This window comes from Leucopleurus acutus (assembly GCF_964270905.1).
Source record: "Leucopleurus acutus genome assembly, chromosome: X".
In the NCBI taxonomy this organism is placed as follows: domain Eukaryota; kingdom Metazoa; phylum Chordata; class Mammalia; order Artiodactyla; family Delphinidae; genus Leucopleurus; species Leucopleurus acutus.
Window position 1 is genome coordinate 15,718,453 of NC_139148.1, and position 20,875 is coordinate 15,739,327.

Here is a 20,875-nt window from a genome sequence, read left to right on the forward strand (position 1 = left end):
AGAGTCCCATACCGGATAAATCCAAGGAGAAACACGCCAAAACACATACTATATAAAACTATCAATAATTAAATACAAAGAAAAAATATTAAAAGCAGAAAGGGAAAAGCAACAAATGACATACAAGGGAATCTCCATAAGGTTAAAAGCTGATCTTTCGGTGGAAACTGTGCAAGCCAGAAGGGAGTGGCAGGACATTTAAAGTGATGAAAAGGAAAAACCTACAACCAAGATTACTCTACCCAGCAAGGATGTCATTCAGATTCGATGGAGAAATTAAAACCTTTACAGACAGGAAAGTTAAGAGAATTCAGCACCACCAAACCAGCTTTACAACAAATGCTAAAGGAACTTCTCTAGGCAGGAACTACAAGAGAAGGAAAAGACCTACAGTAACAAACCCAAAACAATTAAGAAAATGGGAAGAGGAACATACATATCGACAACTACCTTAAATGTAAATGGATTAAATGCTCTAACCAAAAGACACAGACTGGCTGAATGGATACAAAAACAAGACCCGTATATATGCTGTCTACAAGAGACCCACTTCAGACCTAGGGACACATACAGACTGAAAGTGAGGGGATGGAAAAAGATATTCCATGCAAATGGCAATCAAAAGAAAGCTGGAGCAGCATTTCTCATATCAGACAAAATAGACTTTAAAACAAAGACTATTACAAGAGACAAAGAAGGACACTACATAATGATCAAGGGATCAATCCAAGAAGAAGATATAAGAATTGTAAATATTGATGCACCCAACATAGGAGCACCTCAATACATAAGGTAAATGCTAACAGCCATAAAAGGGGAAATCAACAGTAACACAATAATAGTAGGGGACTTTAAAACCCCACTTTCACCAATGGACAGATCACCCAAAAGGAAAATAAATAAGGAAACACAAGCTTTAAATCACACATTAAACAAGATGGACTTTAACTGATATTTATAGGACATTCCATCCAAAAACAACAGAATACACTTTCTTCTCAAGTGCTCATGGAACATTCTCCAGGATAGACCATATCTTGGGTCACAAATCAAGCCGTGGTAAATTTAAGAAAACTGAAATTGTATGAAGTATCTTTTCCGACCACAGTGCTATGAGACTAGATATCAGTTACGGGGAAAAAAACTGTAAAAGATACAAACACATGGAGGCTAAACAATATGCTACTAAATAACCAAGAGATCACTGAAGGAGTCAAAGAGGAAACCAAAAAATGCTTAGAAACAAATGACAATGAAAACACGATGACCCAAAACCTATGGGAGTCAGCAAAAGCAGTTCTAAGAGGGAAGTTTATAGCAATACAATCCTACCACAAGATACTAGAAACATCTCAAATAAACAACCTAAACTTACACCTAAAGCAAATAGAGAAAGAAGAACAAAATAACCCGAAAGTTAGCAGAAGGAAAGAAATCATAAAAATCAGAACAGAAATAAATGAAAAAGAAATGAAGGAAACGATAGCAAGGATCAATAAAACTAAAAGCTGGTTCTTTGAGAAGATAAACAAAGTTGATAAACCATTAGCCAGACTCATGAAGAAAAAAAGGGAGAAGACTCAAATCAACAGAATTAGAAATGAAAAAGGAGAAGTAACAACTGACACTGCAGAAATACAAAGGATCATGAGAGACTACTACAAGCAACTATATGCCAATAAAATGGACTACCTGGAAGAATAGGACAAATTCGTAGAAAAGCACAACCTTCGGAGACTGAACCAGGAAGAAATAGAAAAATATAAACAGACCAATCACAAGCACTGAAATTGAAACTGGGATTTAAAATCTTCCAACACACAAGAGCCCAGGACCCGATGGCTTCACAGGCGAATTCTATGAATCATTTACAGAAAAGCTAACACCTATCCTTCTCAAACTCTTTCAGAATATAGCAGAGGGAGGAACACTTCCAAACTCATTCTACGAGGCCACCATCACCCTGATACCAAAACCAGACAAAGATGTCACAAAGAAAGAAAACTACAGGCCAATATCACTGATGAACATAGATGCAAAAATCCTCAGCAAAATACTAGCAAACAGAATCCAAGAGCACATTAAAAGGATCACACACCATGATCAAGTGGGGTTTATCCCAGGAATGCAAGGATTCTTCAATATACGCAAATCAATCAACGTGATACACCATATTAACAAATCGAAGGAGAAAAACCATATGATCATCTGAATAGATGCAGAAAAAGCTTTTGAGAAAATTCAACACCCATTTATGAAAAACACCCTCCAGAAAGTAGGCATAGAGGGAACTTACCTCAACATAATAAAGGCCATATATGACAAATCCACAGCCAACATCATCCTCAATGGTGAAAAACTGAAACCATTTCCACTAAGATCAGGAACAAGACAAGGTTGCCCACTCTCACCACTACTATTCAACATAGTTTTGGAAGTTTTGGCCACAGCAATCAGAGAAGAAGAAGAAATAAAAGGAATCCAAATTGGAAAAGAATTAAAACTGTCACTATTTGCCGATGACATGATACTATACATAGAGAATCCTAAAGATGCTACCAGAAAACTACTAGAGCTAATCAATGAATTTGGTAATGTAGCAGGATACAAAATTAATGCACAGAAATCTCTTGCATTCCTATACATTAATGATGAAAAATATGAAAGAGAAATTAAGGAAACACTCCCCTTTATCACCGCAACAAAAAGAATAAAATATCTAGGAATAAACCTACCTAAGGAGACAAAAGACCTGTATGCAGAAAACCATAAGACACTGATGAAAGAAATTAAAGATGATACAAACAGATGGAGATATATACCATGTTCTTGGATTGGAAGAATCAACATTGTGAAAATGACTATACTACCCAAAGCAATCTACAGATTCAATGGAATCCCTATCAAACTACCAATGGCATTTTTCACAGAACTAGAACAAAAAATATCACAATTTGTATGGAAACACAAAGGACCCCAAATAGCCAAAGCAATCTTGAGAAAGGAAAAAGGAGCTGGAGGAATCAGGCTCCCTGACTTCAGGCTATACTACAAAACTACGGTAATCAAGACAGTATGGTACTGGCACAAAGACAGAAATATAGATCAATGGAATGGGATAGAAAGCCCTGAGATAAACCCACGCACATATGGTCACCTTATCTTTGATAAAGGAGGCAAGAATATACAATGGAGAAAAGACAGCCTTTTCAATAAGTGGTGCTGGGAAAACTGGACAGCTACATGTAAAAGAACGAAATTAGAACACTTCCTAACACCATCCACAAAAGTAAACTCAAAATGGATTAAAGACTTAAATGTAAGGCCAAACACCATCAAACTCTTAGAGGAAAACATAGGCAGAACACTCTATGACATAAATCACAGCAAGATCCTTTTTGACCCACCTCCTAGAGAAATGGAAATAAAAACGAAAATAAACAAATGGGACCTAATGAAACTTCAAAGCTTTTGCGCAGCAAAGGAAACCATAAACAAGATGAAAAGACAACCCTCAGAATGGGAGAAAATAGTTGCAAACGAATCAACTGACAAAGGATTAACCTGCAAAATATACAAGCAGCTCATGCAGCTCAATATCAAAAAAACAAACAGCCCAATCCAAAAATGGGCAGAAGACCTAAATAGACATTTCTCCAAAAAAGACATACAGATGGCGAAGAAGCACATGAAAAGCTGCTCAACATCACTAATTATTAGAGAAATGCAAATCAAAACTACAATGAGCTATCACCTCACACCAGTTAGATTGGGCATCATCAGAAAATCTACAAACAACAACTGCTGGAGAGCGTGTGGAGAAAGGGGAACCCTCTTGCACTGTTGGTGGGAATGTACATTGATACAGCCATTATGGAGACCAGTATGGAGGTTCCTTAAAAAAGTAAAAATAGAACTACCATACGACCCAGCAATCCCACCTCTGGGCATATACCCTGAGAAAACCATAATTCAAAAAGAGTCAAGTACCGCAATGTTCACTGCAGCACTATTTACCATAGCCAGGACATGGAAGCAACCTAAGTGTCCATCAACACATGATTGGATAAAGAAGATGTGGCACATATATACAATGGAATACTACTCAGCCATAAAAAGAAACGAAATTGAGTTATTTGTAGTGAGGTGGATGGACCTAGAGTCTGTCATACAGAGTGAAGTAAGTCAGAAAGAGAAAAACAAATACAGTATTCTAACACATATATATGGAATCTAAAACAAAAAAAGGTTCTGAAGAACCTATGGGCAGGACAGGAATAAAGACTCACATGTAGAGAATGGACTTGAGGACACGGGGAGGGGGAAGGGTAAGCTGGGGCAAAGTGAGAGAGTGGCATGGGCATATATACACTACCAAATGTAAAACAGCTAGCTAGTGGGAAGCAGCCGCATAGCACAGGGAGATCAGCTAGGTGCTTTGTGACCACCTAGAAGGGTGGGATAGGGAGGTTGGGAGGGAGACACAAGAGGGAGGGGATATGGGGATATCTGTATATGCATAGCTGATTCACTCTGTTATACAGCAGAAACTAACACACCATTGTAAAGCAATTATACTCCAATAAAGATGTTAAAAAAAAAAAAAAGATCCACAGGGGGGAAAAAAAAACTTTAAATATTTGATAGAATTCTCCAGTGAAACCATTTTGAACTGGAGATTTCTTTTTCAGAGCTTCAGAATTACAAGTTCATTTTTTCCAAAGGTTATAGGATTGTTACAATAGTCTATTTTATTTTGGTTGAGTTTTGTTTGTGTTTTTTGAGAAATTGGTCCATTTCTTCTAATATGTTGAATTTATGATCATAAACTTGTTCCTAGTATTCCCTTATTATCCTTTGAATGGCTACAGGATCTGTAATGATGTTCCCTGTTGCATTCTTGATTTGGTGATTTGTGCCTTCTCTGTCAGTCCTGCTATTTATTTAAGTAAATATAAATATTTAAGTCTGCTGATTAACCAAAGACATTCTTCATTTCTGTTATTGTGTTTCTGACTTCCAGCCACTTGAATCTTTCTTATAGTTTCTGTCTCTGCTGAAGTTACCTATCTGATCTTGCATGTTGTCTACTTTTTTCTTTAGAGCCTTTAACATAGTGATCATAATTATTCTAAATTCATTCTCTGATACTTCCAATAGCTGTGTCATATCTGTGTCTGGTCCCGATGATTGCTTTGTCTCTTCAGACTGAATTTTCTTGCCTTTTGGCATGTCTTGTAATTTTTTGTTGAAAGCCAGACATTTTGTATAAGGCAGCAGATACTGTGGTAGTGTTGAGGTTTGTTGTCCCTATGGACATCAGAGACACAGAATTCCTCTAGTGATCTTTTTTGGTCCCCTCTCTTGGTTTTGGGGCTTCCCTTTGTGCTGTTCCCAAGACTGTCTACCTCTTGCAGCTCTCCCTGCTGTAACCCACTGTTGTTATTCCTGGAGATTTGCTAGTGTGCCAGTGGGGCATGGTGGAGAGGTGTCTCTAATATGCTAAGCCTCAGTTTCATCAAAAGTGCTTCTGTCCCTCCTCCAGGGATAAAGTTTTCCTTCTCTTTCCCCAGATGCAGTGGGTATCCAGCGACATTCTCAACCAACAGCCTTGAGGCCCTTTTCCCTGAAGATTAAATCTTTTTAGGTGAGATGGGAATTGAGGCTGAGTGGAACTGATTCCTCCAGCTGCAACGGCATTTCACCGGTGTCCGTAGACCATGTCCACCCCCTGTAGGATAAAGCCTTTTTCTCCTTAAGGGATAAGGATCTGACTGGAATTCTCAGTGATTCCTGAGCCAGCACTTCCAGCCTGCACCATGAATTTTCTCTGGATTTTCCCTGATCCTCCCTGTAAGAGCCAGGAGGGGTTCTTAGAGGAAATGTCTGCAAAAAGGTTTAACCCCTCTCCCCAGGAGCATCATACTCTCAAGCTAGTCCACACTAAGCCTCAAGCAATTTGCTAATTCTTCTAGGTTTATATTCTTTTCCATTTCTATAGTATCTGATGGCTTCTGTCCCTGGTAGGCAAATGCTTAGGTCCTGTGTCTCAAAAAAAGTGCCCGTCTCTCTCCAGAATTTGAAATGGCTGTTTGCTCTGAAAACTCAGTTCTCTTTTACTTTCCGGTCTGTCCAGCTTTTTTCTTGTTGTAAGCACGGGAAGGACATCCTGCAGCTCTCTGTGTCTCTGAGCTGAAACTGGAAGCCCTAATCAACCATATTTGACCTACAAATGTCAATTCCATATGGTTTAACCTAACAGACCACGGCATAGTTTCTGGACAGTGCACCTTGTTTTGCTGCAGCCAAAGTCTAACTAGAGATTTCCGGAAAAGATTGCTATGGGTTATTCTACACACAATTCATCGAGAGTGAGATGATCCCCCCATGACAGTGGTCCTCAAACTTGAGCATGCATAAGAATCATCAGGAGGACTTCTTAAAACACAGATCGCTGGGTCCTTCTCCAGAGTTTCTAAATCAGAAGGTCTAGGTCAGGGCCCAAGAATTTCCATTTCTACCACTTCCCGGTTGGTGATGCTACTACTGCTCTTTTGGGGATCACACCCCAAGAACCCTATGGCATGTCTCAGAGGCTCAGGGCTCATCTACATGTCCTACTTATTCATCACTTTGAGGGCAAATGGTCAGCTCTGAGGGGCTCTCATCTGACTTCAGAGAAGTGTCAGGAGTAAAGGATCAGGAATATGCTCACCCTTGAATTCATTCCTTCTCCAGAGTGAAGCTAAGTAAAAAATAGTGTTTTACGTCTTAAAACAGAGGTAGCCACGGTTTTCTAATAGTCGATGAAAGGCTTAGAGTTAATGGTGTACAGACCATGTGAATTTGTTCTAAGATCCATGGTGATGTAAGCACACTCCTTTGGGTCCAGGTGTTGGCTAAGACTCAGGTACAAGTAAAGCGCCTCAAGGCTTTCTACATAACTGTTTTCTTATGTCATGAATCCCCAAGAATGCTACAGTTTTGTGCTTAGAGTTTTAGTAAAGGTAAAACTACACTGCTCAAATTTATAGAATAAATTCCATTTGGCATCAGTCACAATTACCAATTCATCTATTCAGTCAATAAACATGTATCAAGTGCTTAGTATGCACCTGGCAATGTTTTAGGCGCTGGGGACATAGCAGTGAAGAAAATAAAGTCACTATCTCATGGCGGCTTCATTCTAGGGAGAGGAGACAGAAAACAGACAGGTAAGTAGGTGGTGTGTGTGTGTGTGTGTGTGTGTGTGTGTGTGTGTGTGTGTGTAAGTGAATGAAACAGAATGAAACAGACTCTCCTATGGGACAGTCTGAGGGAAGATGGAGGCTAACGTTGCTCTTGTATTTAGTGGGTTAGGGATGGCCTCTGTGACGAGGTGACATTTGAGCAGTTGACTAGCCAGAAGGAAGAGACCCAGACTTGATACCCATGGAGGTTTAGGCAACTACAACTTCAGTGGCGGATGGGTGGTTAGTCACTTTTTTATACTAACGTTAATTCAATTATGTTTATCATCAGGCAAAAACTATTCTTGCTAAAAATCTCAGGTAACTCACACTCCATTTCTCGGAATTGTCTTGAGGATAAATTGGAAATGTGGACATAGATTTATGCCCAAAGATGCTCGTCATAGCTTTATAAAATCAAAAAAGTTGGAATTTACCAAGAATGCCCTTCTTTCCCTGACCTCCCCACACTCAAGGCTCCCTTGGGCACTTCTGCTCTGCAGTTCCAAAGCCCCTGGACTTCCCTCTGTGGTCATGCTTTCTTCCTGTGGAAGACTTGCCTGCTTACCTGTCTATTTTCTCCCATTTGAGCTCCCTGAGGACAGGGTCTACGCTGCATTCAGCACCCATCACGGGGTCCGGCACATCGTTAAGCACTCAATACGTGTTCCAGAAAAGACTGGTTAAATGCTCTCTGGCATATCTAGAGACAGAGTATTATGCAGCCATTACAAATCATGTTTTTGAAAAAAAAGCAATGCCAAAGAAATGATGATACCAAGTATAAAAACCAGACTATAAAACTATAGACACAGAATGACCTCCATTACGAGACTCCAAAATTATTAAAGGCTGCATCTGAATGACATTCGGACAATTACTGCCTTTCTATTTTTTTAAATTCAACGCATTTCACATCTCTTTTTATTCTCTAAATTAATCTCACTGCCCAGCCCATGCAGACATATTGGCCAGGAACTGCCCCCGCCCAACCACAAGAAGGCCAGAGGGTACAATCCTACCAGGTCCCTGTGGTGGACATGTGGAAATATTAATCTGCCTTTGTCTTTATCATTTTTATTTTCCACTTTGGGTATAATAGCTTCATAATCAGAAAAAAAGTAAGTTAGTTAAAAATACTCAAGGTGACTGACTGGGTTCTACATTTGAACCTACAGTCATCACTCTGGTCCTTTATTTAAACCTTAGAGGGTTCGTTGGTAGGATTCTTGTCAACAGGCCCCTCCTTGGCATGTGTTGTCCTCCATTACCTTGAAGCTTCTCGTGTTCCGCTTGGCCTCCCCGTTTTGTCTTCCTCATCACCCCCTGCCAGATTCTCAGCACTAGATGTGTCCCTTTAAAACTGGGGCATTTATCTTTCCGGGCCTGAAGTTCCCTCTGAGACTTCTCTGTCTCTCTTCATTCCAGATTCACTTCCTCCAAGGAGACTGCCCTGATTGAGAACAAATAAGAATGTTTCACGAGAGCCTCCTGGGGCCAAGGCAGGGGGGCAGGTGGGTATTTCATACAAGGGTCCCAGTTCATCTACCTCCTGTCAGCATTCAACAGCAGAGCTTCAGCCCCAGGCAAGTTCCTGGTCCTCTCAGATTAGGCCCCAAACTAAGAAACCCTCATGAAGCTTGAAGAGAATCCTCTCCCTTTCTCCTAAGACATCTCTGTTTTTCTCCTGGGGAATAACCTTGGAAATGCTATTGACTTCTTTGTGGTTTTTCTTTTTAGCTTTAAAAATTAGTTTGAAAACCCTTTAAAACTTTTAAAAAAATTAACAAATAATGAAGTTTTGCATTTCCAGGGCACATTCTCATCAAAGCACTCAAAGTTTGCCAACAAATCTTGGTTTCTTGGAGAACTGGTCATATTCTATAGGGGTGAGAGAGAAGGGAAGCATTCACGACTTAAATGACATTGTTTATCTGTATAATTTAATTAAACGTGTTGCCACTTAAAGAGAACTGCCCCATGAAGCTGGTTCTCCAGGAACTCAACTCTTCTTTTTTAGTCAGTTTTTTTTTCCCATCTATTTTTTCCTTAGAAAATTCTAGCTACAACCTACTAGGTTACCTTGTTCTATTGTATGGTTCAAATATTTTTATCCCCTAATGCTCCAACAAGAAAAAAAGAATAGCCCATTTTACTGTGAAACCTGGATTCACAAATACGATTAGCACACACTTTCATTTATGGAAAGAGGCTGCCCTCACAGGCACTCCAATTTGGGGTCACTTAAAAAGACATGAAATAAAACTACCTCTTAGGAATCTTCATCTGCTTCGTGGATTCTCCTTGGCTTCACGGGCTGCCTTCTGCTCCACGTGTTGGGAAACCCTAGGGACAGAACTAGGAATGACAGCAAAGGTTCATCGCCTTAAGAGACATGACCCCTCTCTGTCCTTACACCAGTGACAAACATTTATTTCTGGCCGGGAAAGTGTTTTCTCTGCCTAGGTCATTGTGTTTCCTCATTAGAGCCAGTTTTGGGAACGGCATCTTCTTCCCCTGGCTTGGGTCAAAAGCGCCAAGCCTTCCCTCTGTTGGACACTGCAATCAGCCACGCTGAGCACCTATCACCCACACACGCGTTGCTTTGTTAACAGTTTGTACAAAACCAAAGAGAAAAGCTTTTTACCAAACCCTCTTGGTGCTAAAACATCTTGACATTAATTTGTGCTAAAATAACTAGAGGACTAAAACCTAATCTACTACAAAAAAAGAGACCACGATGACCTCAGGTTACAATACAAAGACCTTTGTGGGACGTGGGGATTATTTTTATACAGACCATGGCAACTGTAAGCAGTAAATTATACTCCCTGTGGTTTTCCCGTCAAGGAGCTGGTTACGAAAGGAAAGAAAAGCCTGCCATTAGTAACCAAAGACACACATGTGATGATAGATACAGGCTGTCTTTATGGGAGAAACAAATCATGTGCTTGAGTATACTGTCTAGACGGTTGTGGATGAATAAAAATGGCTTTACACAATTATTTGGATAATAATTTAATGATCTTTACACTAAAAAAGAATTTAGACCTAACTAGAATTTTCTGCGTAAATATGAATGTAAAAGTGAACAACTTAAAAATGGAATTCACAGCTACAGATTTTACTGGATTATTTCTCTTCACTTGGGAAAGATGGGAAGGGGGGCACTATATTCCATTTCTTCTGAAGACATTAAGACATTTCTCTGAGAGTAACCGAATTGTGGAAAATGGAGGAAAGTGACTTTAATTCCAAGAGATCATTCCTCTTGGACCATGACAACTTTGGACAAAAATATTTCCACAAAACTTCATTTTAATCATCTTCTTTACAAAGCACAATACTTAAGACTTTTCTAAATACAACTTTAGAAAATGAAGCAAAAAAATAATCTCCACAGATGCTGGTCGAGTCCATGCTGAAAGCAAAAGAATTTTTTCAAAAGTGATACTTGCAAGCTGTTCAATATTCTTCACAGGCCCATTTTGTAAAGAGTGAAGATGGTGGCTGTTCGGGCAGTGGCTCATCCCGTTCCATGACTGTAGAATCCTCTTGCTGGTTAGCCCATAGGGCAGTAATGAAGCTGGATACGCCAACTTCTCCTTCTAGAATTGCTCCTCTCTCTCCTGATACAAAGAAAGCCAATGGCTCTATTTTTCAGGTCGCCAGTGCCCCACGAGGGCACTCCAACCTCTCAATTTAATTTATTCACAATCTTTCTCTGTATACACATTATATAAAACTATACCGTTAGGGATTTTCATGATGAGTGAATGAGAAATCCAAATGTCAAAGAATCCAATCCTCATTCTTATATTTGGTGGTGGGAAATCTCTAAAGGCTTCAAGTTTAACGTAGAAATGCCTAGAGCAGTCAAGGGGTATAGGAATGTTTTATGTTGCCCTTGGAAACTTGGCGCTCCTGGCCCCAAGCAAACTGAGGGCAAGGCTGCTGGAAAGGCAGTATGTCCAGATATGAGAGTGAAGGGTGTGAGGCTTCTTTCTTTACACACTCCCTTCCCTTAACTTTGCCATCATCCTGGAACCGTACCTGGAGGACCAGGATGTCCAGGGCTCTGGAAATACTCTGAGGGAAATAGCAGCCTCCGGCAACAAGGGCGAATAAGTAGGTAAGAGGAAGGCAGGGGAAGGGAGAGAGGCAGAGACATTCATTTGTAATACTTTCGATGATCAAGAACGTGTGACTTTTTTTTTGCATCACTCCTTCAGTGTTATCAATTCTCATTCTTTGTGGTTGTACAAACCTACTCATATTTAGTAGTTTCGCTCTAAAACTCAGGGAATGGACAAAGCAGCTTTTTGGAAACACATAAAACACCTTCAGGGGCCATGAAGGGACCATCCCCCCCGCCCCCCCAATCCCCAAACTATCTTGCAATACAGTATGCTCCCCTTATTTTCTGCTAAGGATGAGAAAACAGTTACATTAGTCTAAAGCTGAACGCTTCATTGGCTACAAAGATAAAGCAGACAAGCAAACACCAGTTTCCTTGGGTCGGAAAAAGCAATTCCATGAATGCAAGAGAGATCCAATGGCTACGCTTCACCAAGCGCCTCCCCCCTTTCTCTTGGACCTGAGGAAGGGGTTACAAGAGAGCAAGGCAAATGAGATCATGTGAGTACACCTTCAACAACAGCACACGTGGATAGCCTAGTGCAGGAAATAATACAACTCCCCCCCGCCTTTGTTTTCATTTGCATTTTACTTTTATTTATTTTTGCTTTAATAATGCATATTCCGTTCACTCAAAAGGTGCAAAGGACAGGAAGCAGGGGTTTAACTTGGCTGATGAAAAATCAAGCAGGGGTGACATTTCTAGTTCATGAACAACCTAAAACTAGGAGAACTTAAAAGTCACAGCTGGTACCAAAGAGCACGCCCAACTTCACAGCTGTCTCCTCTTAGGACCTTTGGTTAGGCGAGAGAAGCTTTGAAGACAGTGGCCTCTAGTAGACTTTGATAAGTGACTAAAAAAAATAAATGCGTGTGTGTGTTTTTTAAATCATGGTAGCTGCATCACAAAAGCTCCAATCAAGAGGGTGGTAAAAAGAAGGCACAGATCATTGCAAATACCAGATTTTCTCTTTCTCTTTTTGTAAATATACCATCATATATAAGCTAAAATCTATCTTAGGGTGGTGGGGTTTGCTGGCAGGAGGAGGGACAGGTTGGACCTAAAATTGCATATGTAATAGACTCCTTGAGGGGGACACAGAGCGAGGCAGCTTTCCGCCTAAAGCAAAAGAATGGGATGCTCGCTCTGGACTATGTGTAATACAAACACTGGGGGAATCTGTGGCAAAACACGATTAAAAAAATCATAAAATTATAAAGCTTGTAAACGAAGACTCTAAAATTACATTTTATTAATGGAAAATATCATCAAAATAGTACCACTATGGACTAAACTGCCTGAGTTTTCGTTTCACGTGAGATCTCATAGTAAAAAAGCCTTTAGCACAATTTTCTCTGTTTAAGTCACAACCAGTGCCAGACCCAGGACTATACCATGGGGAAGAGTCTCCTCTTGGATGGAATTTGTGTTGTGCTATCAAGACTTTTGTGCTAATCTTTCAAACAGGGACATGTTGAGGCAATTTTTCATCTTTTGGCACAAGGTTATTTTGGCTGGGGCGGAAAATTTGAGTCTTGGACTTGGGATGAATAATGCGACATTTCATTTATCAAGTATTCATTTTGATTGAAGAGCTTTCTTTATGTCATTAACTTCCATCTATAAAGGAAAAACAAGAGCCGAACAAAATCACAATGAATTGGCTGGTTGGATAAAAGCTGAAAGATAAGCAACCTGGTTGATTGAGAGCAAATAATCAACCTGACAATTTGAAAGGGGAAATGGGTGAAATGACATCTGAATGAAGAGTTGATCATGATGCCAGAAATTGACATAAACCTAAAGAACAGGCACACCAACTCGAAGTGCTAGGAAAGGGGGGATGTTTGAATTCCCAGGCTACCAGTATCCAAAATTTGTCAAAAGCAATGATACAACAGTAATTTCAGTTCCTTGGCCAGAGGGTGGAGCAGCGTGTCCTGACACACTGACCACTTGGCAGGTCTGGAAGGCAGCTGTGGTTGGGCCCAAGGGGGTGTCTATCAGCACCCGCAAAGTGATGACAAGCAGCTACCTATCCTTTAAGCACCATGGATCCCAGTCACCACCAAGGGCACCAACTGCATGAGAGCTGAAAGCCTACCATTCCCAACTCCTATACACCCTCTACCCTTTGGTAAAGGCTGAGTTAGACCAGAGGGAGGCTAGAGAGGGGGTGACACAGCTCTGATGCCCTGCAGGACTGACACGGCTGTCAGGGAGAAGTAAAGAGATAAGGAGCAAGTGCCACGTGTGGCCCGCTGTGGTCCTGGGGGTCCCAACAGCGGCATGACAGAAGCGCCAATGGGGTCTCCCTGGCACCATATGCCCTCTGGCAGTTACGACAATGAGGCCTCTGAAAACTGAGGGGAACTTTTCACAGAGGAGATGTTTCAGATAAAGTCCAAATGAGAAACCCAACTTGGGGCACGTTTGCTAATGCCTCCCTTCCCCAAGACTTCCTGGATCCCAGGAGAGGATGTGAAGGGGGGCTATGTAGTTCTAAGAAAATTCTCACAGGAAGCGCATCGAAATTGGTAGAGAAGTAACTATCATTTCTTTTCTTTTTTTTTTTTTAACATCTTTATTGGAGTATAATTGCTTTACAATGGTGTGTTAGTTTCTGCTTTAAAACAAAGTGAGTCAGCTATACATGTACATATAGCCCCATATCTCCTCCCTCAATTATTTTCAAAATAAAGCCCGGACTCTGCTCCCACCCCCAAATGAGCCTCTCACGGGGCAACAGGACCCCAAGGGACCCACCTGCAACCGAAGCCGGATTTTCTTCTCTTCATCCAACTCTGACAGTAACTGCTTAATCTCTCGTCTGGAAAGCAAATGACAAAGTTAAACAAAAGCCCAGACTTCCCCGACAAGAGATATGAAGTCTCTTATCATTACAAAATCCATCTGATCCTTTTACAAAGAGAGTGTGGACAGAACGTTACATTATATCTTCTTTGCAATGGCTATTGCTTAAAGCCTGTTGCAGATGGAAAGGCCTTTATTTCTGGGCTCCCCAAATATGTAGCCGTCAAATAGTAGGTCTGAAATGACCTTTGAAATCCCTTAGTGCAAGTTTCTCCTAAAAGAAGATGGGGAAACTGAGGCCCAGAGAGGTGGCCTGACTTGCCCAATGACGACACTCCAGGTATCCAGGCTCATATTCGGTCATCTTCCCTCTAACTAGTCCTTTATTATAGAATCACTGGTCTTTACATGGACTTACATAATAATATTCATTGCAGACATTTTTACCACTCCATATATATTTCTTTTATTTTCACAGAGTTTTACATTACTGAAAGGTTACTGGTACGTTTTCAGAGATTCTCACAAAATCGTGCAAATAGTAACACCCGAAAACTTGGAGGTAAAAGAACTGAACTAACGATATGGTAATCATGCCATAGAGAAAGCAGACACGAGTCAGAACACACAGCCCAGTGCCCTTCCCAACAGTGAACAGTGAAGTAGAACAAAACTAATCATCTTGCAAACTCAGGCTCTACACTTAGGACACTGCAACCATCCTAACTCTGGTCAGAGAGCTGTACTCCATTTTAGGGTACCAGACACTCCATTTCACGCACACGTTTTTATAAACTGGACTGGAAAATCAAAACACAAATACCGCAGAACCAGCACAAGAAACAAGGTAGATGTTATGTAGCATTTGCTCACTTCAGATGAGCACCACGATGGTCCCTGCACTTGGGTCAGTGTCCCAGCACTGCCGTCAACACGTTGGGTTCTCTGACATTAACCACCTGTGCTGCGTTCCTGCATTTATTCAAGCACACGCTATGCTCCAGCAGTCCAGGTTGGGGAGTTAGCTGGGGAGGGAGGTGCGAAGAAAGTCGCTAAGTCTTGAACTAGTAAAAAAGGGTACGTCTACGAGGAGGGAGGAAGATGGGGGAGTTGATGGAGAAGAGCCAGGACAGAAGCAGGGAGGTGAGAACTGCATGTTTGGGGATGACGGGAATCAGCACAGACTTGAGCCAAAGGCTGAAAGGAAAGTGACGTCAAGAGCTAAGGTGGGAGACTGGGGGGGACCCAGTGCTCCTGGGCGTGAGGGCCAAGCTGAGGAAGGCTGTGAAGGGCAGGCCTTGGAGAGGGGCCACTGTGATGTCTGATTCAAGAAGATGTTGGCTGGGGAAGGACAAGTGCAGCCATCCATGCCCGGGTTCACAGTGGAGAGAGGAACAAAGGGGTGGAGTGGCCCCAAGGCACTGGCGATTCTGCACTCAAGACTCAGGCACAGGCCATTTCAGAAAAGTTCCGGGCACTTTTCAGAGCGAGGGCCCCAAGGGACGAAGCCCTGGATCCAGGAGTGTCTGACCCATCTTGTTCGGAAGGCTGAGAACCAGTGCTCTGGGATGTACTGGTGCTGTCGGGTCACTGTCCAGGCAGGGGACACCTGTCGCCTGGACACGGGTGGGGCCTTTGGGTATGCAAAGCTATACTGTGCCGGGTCAGATACGAGCTGGGGACTTGGAAGAGTTAGGGGCAGCCTGGCTGGCCCCTCAAGACCCGCTCTAGTCCCATCCTGCGGTTCTGCATATTTATCTGATGAGCCCCTTCCAGGCAGGGGGTGAGTCCAAGAGGCCCCCAATTCATATGACACCTCCAGCCTGAGTGGAACAGAAGCGAATAGAGCCATAGTACTCAAATTGAGTTCCATGGAAGCCTTGTCCTAGAATGTTCTAGGGAAAACATGGACTCCGTGATTAAGTACGTTTGGGAAACACTGCATACGTTATCCTCCATCTTCCCATGCACAGTGAAGGCTCTGAGCAGTCCTTCGGAGAAGAAAGTAACTTTGTTTAACCCAATTATTCCCCAAAGTACACAAAACACTTCAGGGCCCTCCAGCTGCAGGCGTCCTCCCGAAGGTGTGACTGGGGGTCTGTGGCCCCATTGCCCGCCACTGCCCCGGGCACCTCCCGATCCGGGCGGCCAGGCACCAGGAGTGCACTGACCTGCCGGGCCGCTCCATGCGCCTGTGAACCTGCCCGTGCTGTGCCCTCTGCTGGGGTGCTCTGCTCTTGGCAATGCTAGGTCGGCTTTCGAAATCCTACTCAGGAAACACCTCGAGATGCCTCCCCCGTTCCCTCCAGAAAGAGCCAACGGATCCCTAACCTCTCTGCGCCTCCGTTTATTCAGATAAGTGCCTCCTGACTTCTAATCCTTTTACCATTATTTTTTAACTGAACACAGCATCCTGGGTGACATGCGTGTGATATTTATTTTGGCTTGCAGGTCCCTCTCCCCATCTAAGCGCCCCTTGAGGATCAGAGATGCGGACTGCGTGTGTGCAGGCACGCACAGAGGCCGCTCGAGTCTCCTGGTGAGAACATCTTGATGAGTGTCAAGCCTCAGGTTTAAAGAGTCCCTGCATCTTTTGCATACATTGTACCCCTAAATGCAAGCCAATTCCTTCATGGGGCAGCTAACTGAAGGAATTGCAATTTTTCTGGTGCTAGAAGAAAAGCTGGCTGTTGGGATTATTAAGAAGTGGTGTATGCACCACTTCCGTGGTGTCTTCTGGGGATTTGAAGATCTTTCTTTTTCGCAGCCTGCTGAGCACGTCCCTTGTAGCTGACTCCTCCCCCTATGCCCCGGCGCCAGCCCGTGTGCAGCTGGCCCAGTTTACACGTGGAGCTGAGCTCAGTGAAGCTCCTCGGGTTCACACCCCCACTCCCAGCCCTGCTGCCACCATCCCCAGGGAGGCGGCCCACCCTCAGGGACAGGCTGGGCCCCAAGGTGGCAGAACCAGGCCCTGAGCCGGTGGAAAGCAACCCCCGGAGGCAGTTACAGAAGGGGCCGCAGACACTCACTTCTGCTGGTCCTTCATGGTCTCGACGATGCCCCTCAGCTCCCGGACCTGTGTCCTCAGCTCCTCCACGGCCGCCTGGCTGCTGGCTGGAGGCTCCATCTTTGGTTTTCCTTCCGCGCCGAACAGAGACGGGGAGTTGGCTCTGTGTCCAACTGCTCCCAGAGAGGACGACAGGGGAGAGGATGCTGCTGAGGACAGAGGGGCCGGCCCGCCACTGCCCGCAGCCATGGTCCCCGGCTTGGGCGGCAGCGAGGCTTTGTTGTCGGACACCTGTGATGAGTGAGGACAGAGAGGATTCAGGCTAGGGATTCGTGTGCTGCACCTCCCCGTCCTGTTTACTAAAACCCGCTATCTACATCACCGTCCCTGCAGCCCTCCGTATACTCCACTCACTCACTCATTCCTTCATCCACAAGCCCCCAGGGCCTACTTGGTGCAGGCATCCCCTTATGAACTTTAAATTTGACCACCTTTCTGAACAGGTAGTTCCTGACTGGTTTAATGTACACATCCAGAGGCCCATGTACCCGCTAGGCTCTGCAAACCCTGAAGTGAGCGAAACATTTTCTTGGCCCTCAAGGAGCTTAGAGCCCAGTGAGGTGCAGACAGACAGACCAACCAACACACTGTAGATGAGGGGGGAGCGTGCACGCAGGGTGGGAAGCACACAGCGCCGCAGAAGTATATACAGAATATATATACAGAATATACACAAGGGACCAAGCATCCCAGAGGGAGGGCATCAGGCAGGAGCCGACAGCCTCATCCTGGAGGAGGAGGTCAGAGAAGAGTAAGTGGGGGGCGGGGGGGGGGGCGGGGGAAGTTCTAGAGGAGGGAGCGTGCTAGCAGAGGCCTGGAGACCCGAGAGTGAACTGCATTCACGGGAAGCCAGAATGTCAGGGGGGCAAGAGAGAGGTAGGGCGCACACAGGGGGCTTGCGGAAAGGGTTAAAAAGATCGCCTGCTGAGCTCAAGATCACTGTGGCTGCAGAAGGGCTGAAGGTCTGGTGGGTCTGGAGGTCTAGACAATTGCTAGGAGACTCATACGGTGAAAGCTAAAAATGGTGAGGGTTTGACTCAGGCGGCGGCCAAGAGGATAGAGAGAAGACAGCTTTGAGAGATGCGGCAATGGCAGGCTCATCCGACCAAGAGACACAGTCCCTGCCCTCCCAGAGCAGACACCCCAAGGCCAGGAGGATGTGGTCCTGGACAGGCCGTAGTGGGCGAGGAGGAAGTACGGATCAAGGGCCATGGGTGGGGATGGAGGAAGGAGGCGTTAGGGTTGACCCTTTCATGGGAGGAAGAACAGACTGAAGGCCCAAACAGTGATCTCAGTTTTGGACACACGGAATTTTAGGAGCCTGAGGGATGGCCAAGGGGGAAGGCCAATGGGTAGAGCCGATGACTGAAAAAGTGAGCTGGGCCAGAGAAATCACCAGAGGCAGTGCAAGCCATGGGGGTGGATGACGAAGAATGAGAAGAGGCACAATGATGGACCCTGCGGACGCCCCAAGTTGAAGAGGTGGAGGGAGAGGGGAGAGCCCTTGGGGACTGGGACAAAGTGCTGAGAGGGAGGGGATGGAGCCAGACCAGGAGGGGGCCTGGGGCATGGAAGTCTCCTGGAGGAGTTTCCAGAGGATGCTGAGATGAGAATTAGGGGGGAGTCCATTTGGTGGAGCCAAGGGAGACTGAAATCTGATCAAGGCAGGTGAGCGCCTGCATGGGACATGAGGGGCGTGGCCTGCAAGTTTAGAACTCTCTTTCCAAACACTCGGCTGAGGAAAGAAGATGGGAGAAAGGGAGAGGGTGTTCGTGGAGAAGCCTCAGGAGGAGGCAGGATCAAGGAAGGGTTTTGTTTGCTTTCAAAGATGGGGGAGACCCTGAGCTGGGAGGTATCTTGAGGGTAAGAGCCAAGGCTGAAGACGGAGGAGGCAGGCAGGGGAGGCCTGATGGAGAAGTGCCCTGAGGGGGCCTGGAGGGCACAGGGAACACGACGACGGTCATGGGTCGGGGGAACAGGGGCACAAAGCAGGCCTAGGGGAGGCGGCAGCTGCAAGGGAAGGTGAGATCACAGGTGGGGTGCGGTGGATGGGGGCAGGTAGTAGACGGGACATTGGGGGGTGAAGCGGGGGAGGGGAGGGAGCTGAGGCTGCCGGCGCCCAGGCCGGGAGCCAAGACGAGGCTGGGTTGGCACAGTGAGGAGGCAGAGTCTGGATTCAGGCTGTGCTACAGGGAGAAACTGGGCAGAGTCAGCCAGAAGCAGATGGGCCATCATTCCCAGCCTTGCTGCTCGCCTTTTCTCTGCCAACTTATCATTGAGGAAAATCACTTTCTGCTGCCAGGGAGAGCGATCCACCATCCTGTGCTTATTGTTAGCAGGAGTCATAGTCAGAGGGGTGAGGGACTGACATTTACGGAGCTCTGGTTATATGCCGGACGCTGGCTGGACTACTGAAATGAGGATTAGTTGGCACACAGCTTGACGGAGCAGGAAACTGAGGCTTAGGGATGTGGCTGAGAAATTCCCCAAGTCTCACAGCTCATAAGCAGCAGAACTGAGATTCAATTCCCTCCCCATCAGCTGGACCCTCAAGCCTGGTACCGTGACCGTGGCTGCCTGAGTCTGAAGATTCGTGCTCTCCTGACCTGATTTCCTTCGCTTCTTTTCTATTCCTGGGTTCATACTTTTCCCCATTTCCCACCTTGCATTATCACGCACCTCCCTCAGCCCACCGATGTCCTCACACTGACTGACTTCCAGGCACTTTTTCAATCAACGCTTCTTTTTGCATTTCCTACGTGACTCGCTCTCCCGTCCCATTTCAGCTAACAAGCACTCATTATAAGCCCTCACAGAGTATAGGCCACCAAATGCCCTGATCAAATTAGTTCAGGTGGAATTTCTAGAAGCAATAAACAAGACATGACAACTCCAGGCAAGTGAAATAGGCTAATGGGATAGAACAGTGCAACTCAGAAACGTGATGAGCCACTGCCCACCAGTAGATGTCACTATAGAGACACCCTAGGGACTTCGGAGAGGCTGCAACTATAGGCATTCCTATGGTCACCAGAAAAAAACGGATCTAAATCCAATTTCTGTAAATGGAAACCTTTTATAAAGGAAGACTGCTTCAGTTTTGTGAATAATTACAATCGATCTGTTTTATAGGATCATATTTTTGCTGACTATATCAGATTTTTAAGAAAAGCTATACATATAAATTCTTAAATCTATCAGAAGAAAATTCCACATCACCTTTGATTTCTTTGTGTTAATTCGTGCTTCGAGTGCTTTAAAAATGACTTCCATTTTCTGCTTTTAGACAGAAGGCAGCTGCTAATGTTTACAGAAAATAATTCCAACTGATTGGGTTCTCTTCGCATGAGAAAATGGAATTTTAAAATCTTACTTCACAATCATAGGACGAACAGAACTTGTACAGGGTACCCTTCAGAAGCCACATGCAGTTGCTAAACAATGTGTTCTTTGTTCCTCACAAGTCAGTAATAAAAGAGCTATACCATCCCCTGGGTGTGCAATGAAATTAATGTTTTTAAACATGTTAAACATTAAAATGACTATAAATTTATCCTAATAAACGAATCCAAATGAGCTTTTCTTTAAGAAATCCCATTAGTTATTCAAATTCATGAACTGCCAACC

At 44.2% G+C, this 20,875-nt stretch overlaps 1 protein-coding gene across 1 annotated transcript in view; it reads right to left on the reverse strand.

The window, feature by feature from the left end:
• Positions 1–12,397: 12,397 nt before the first annotated feature.
• The window catches only part of SH3KBP1 (SH3 domain containing kinase binding protein 1), a 344,251-nt gene continuing 335,773 nt past the window's right edge, over positions 12,398–20,875 (reverse strand). The window contains exons 16-18 of the mRNA XM_082864220.1: positions 17,211–17,479; positions 14,134–14,197; positions 12,398–12,987 (exon numbers count right to left, since the gene is read on the reverse strand). Coding sequence (XP_082720346.1) covers positions 12,946–12,987; positions 14,134–14,197; positions 17,211–17,479 — 375 coding nt within the window. The 3' untranslated portion in view covers positions 12,398–12,945. The remainder of the gene's footprint in view (positions 12,988–14,133; positions 14,198–17,210; positions 17,480–20,875) is intronic.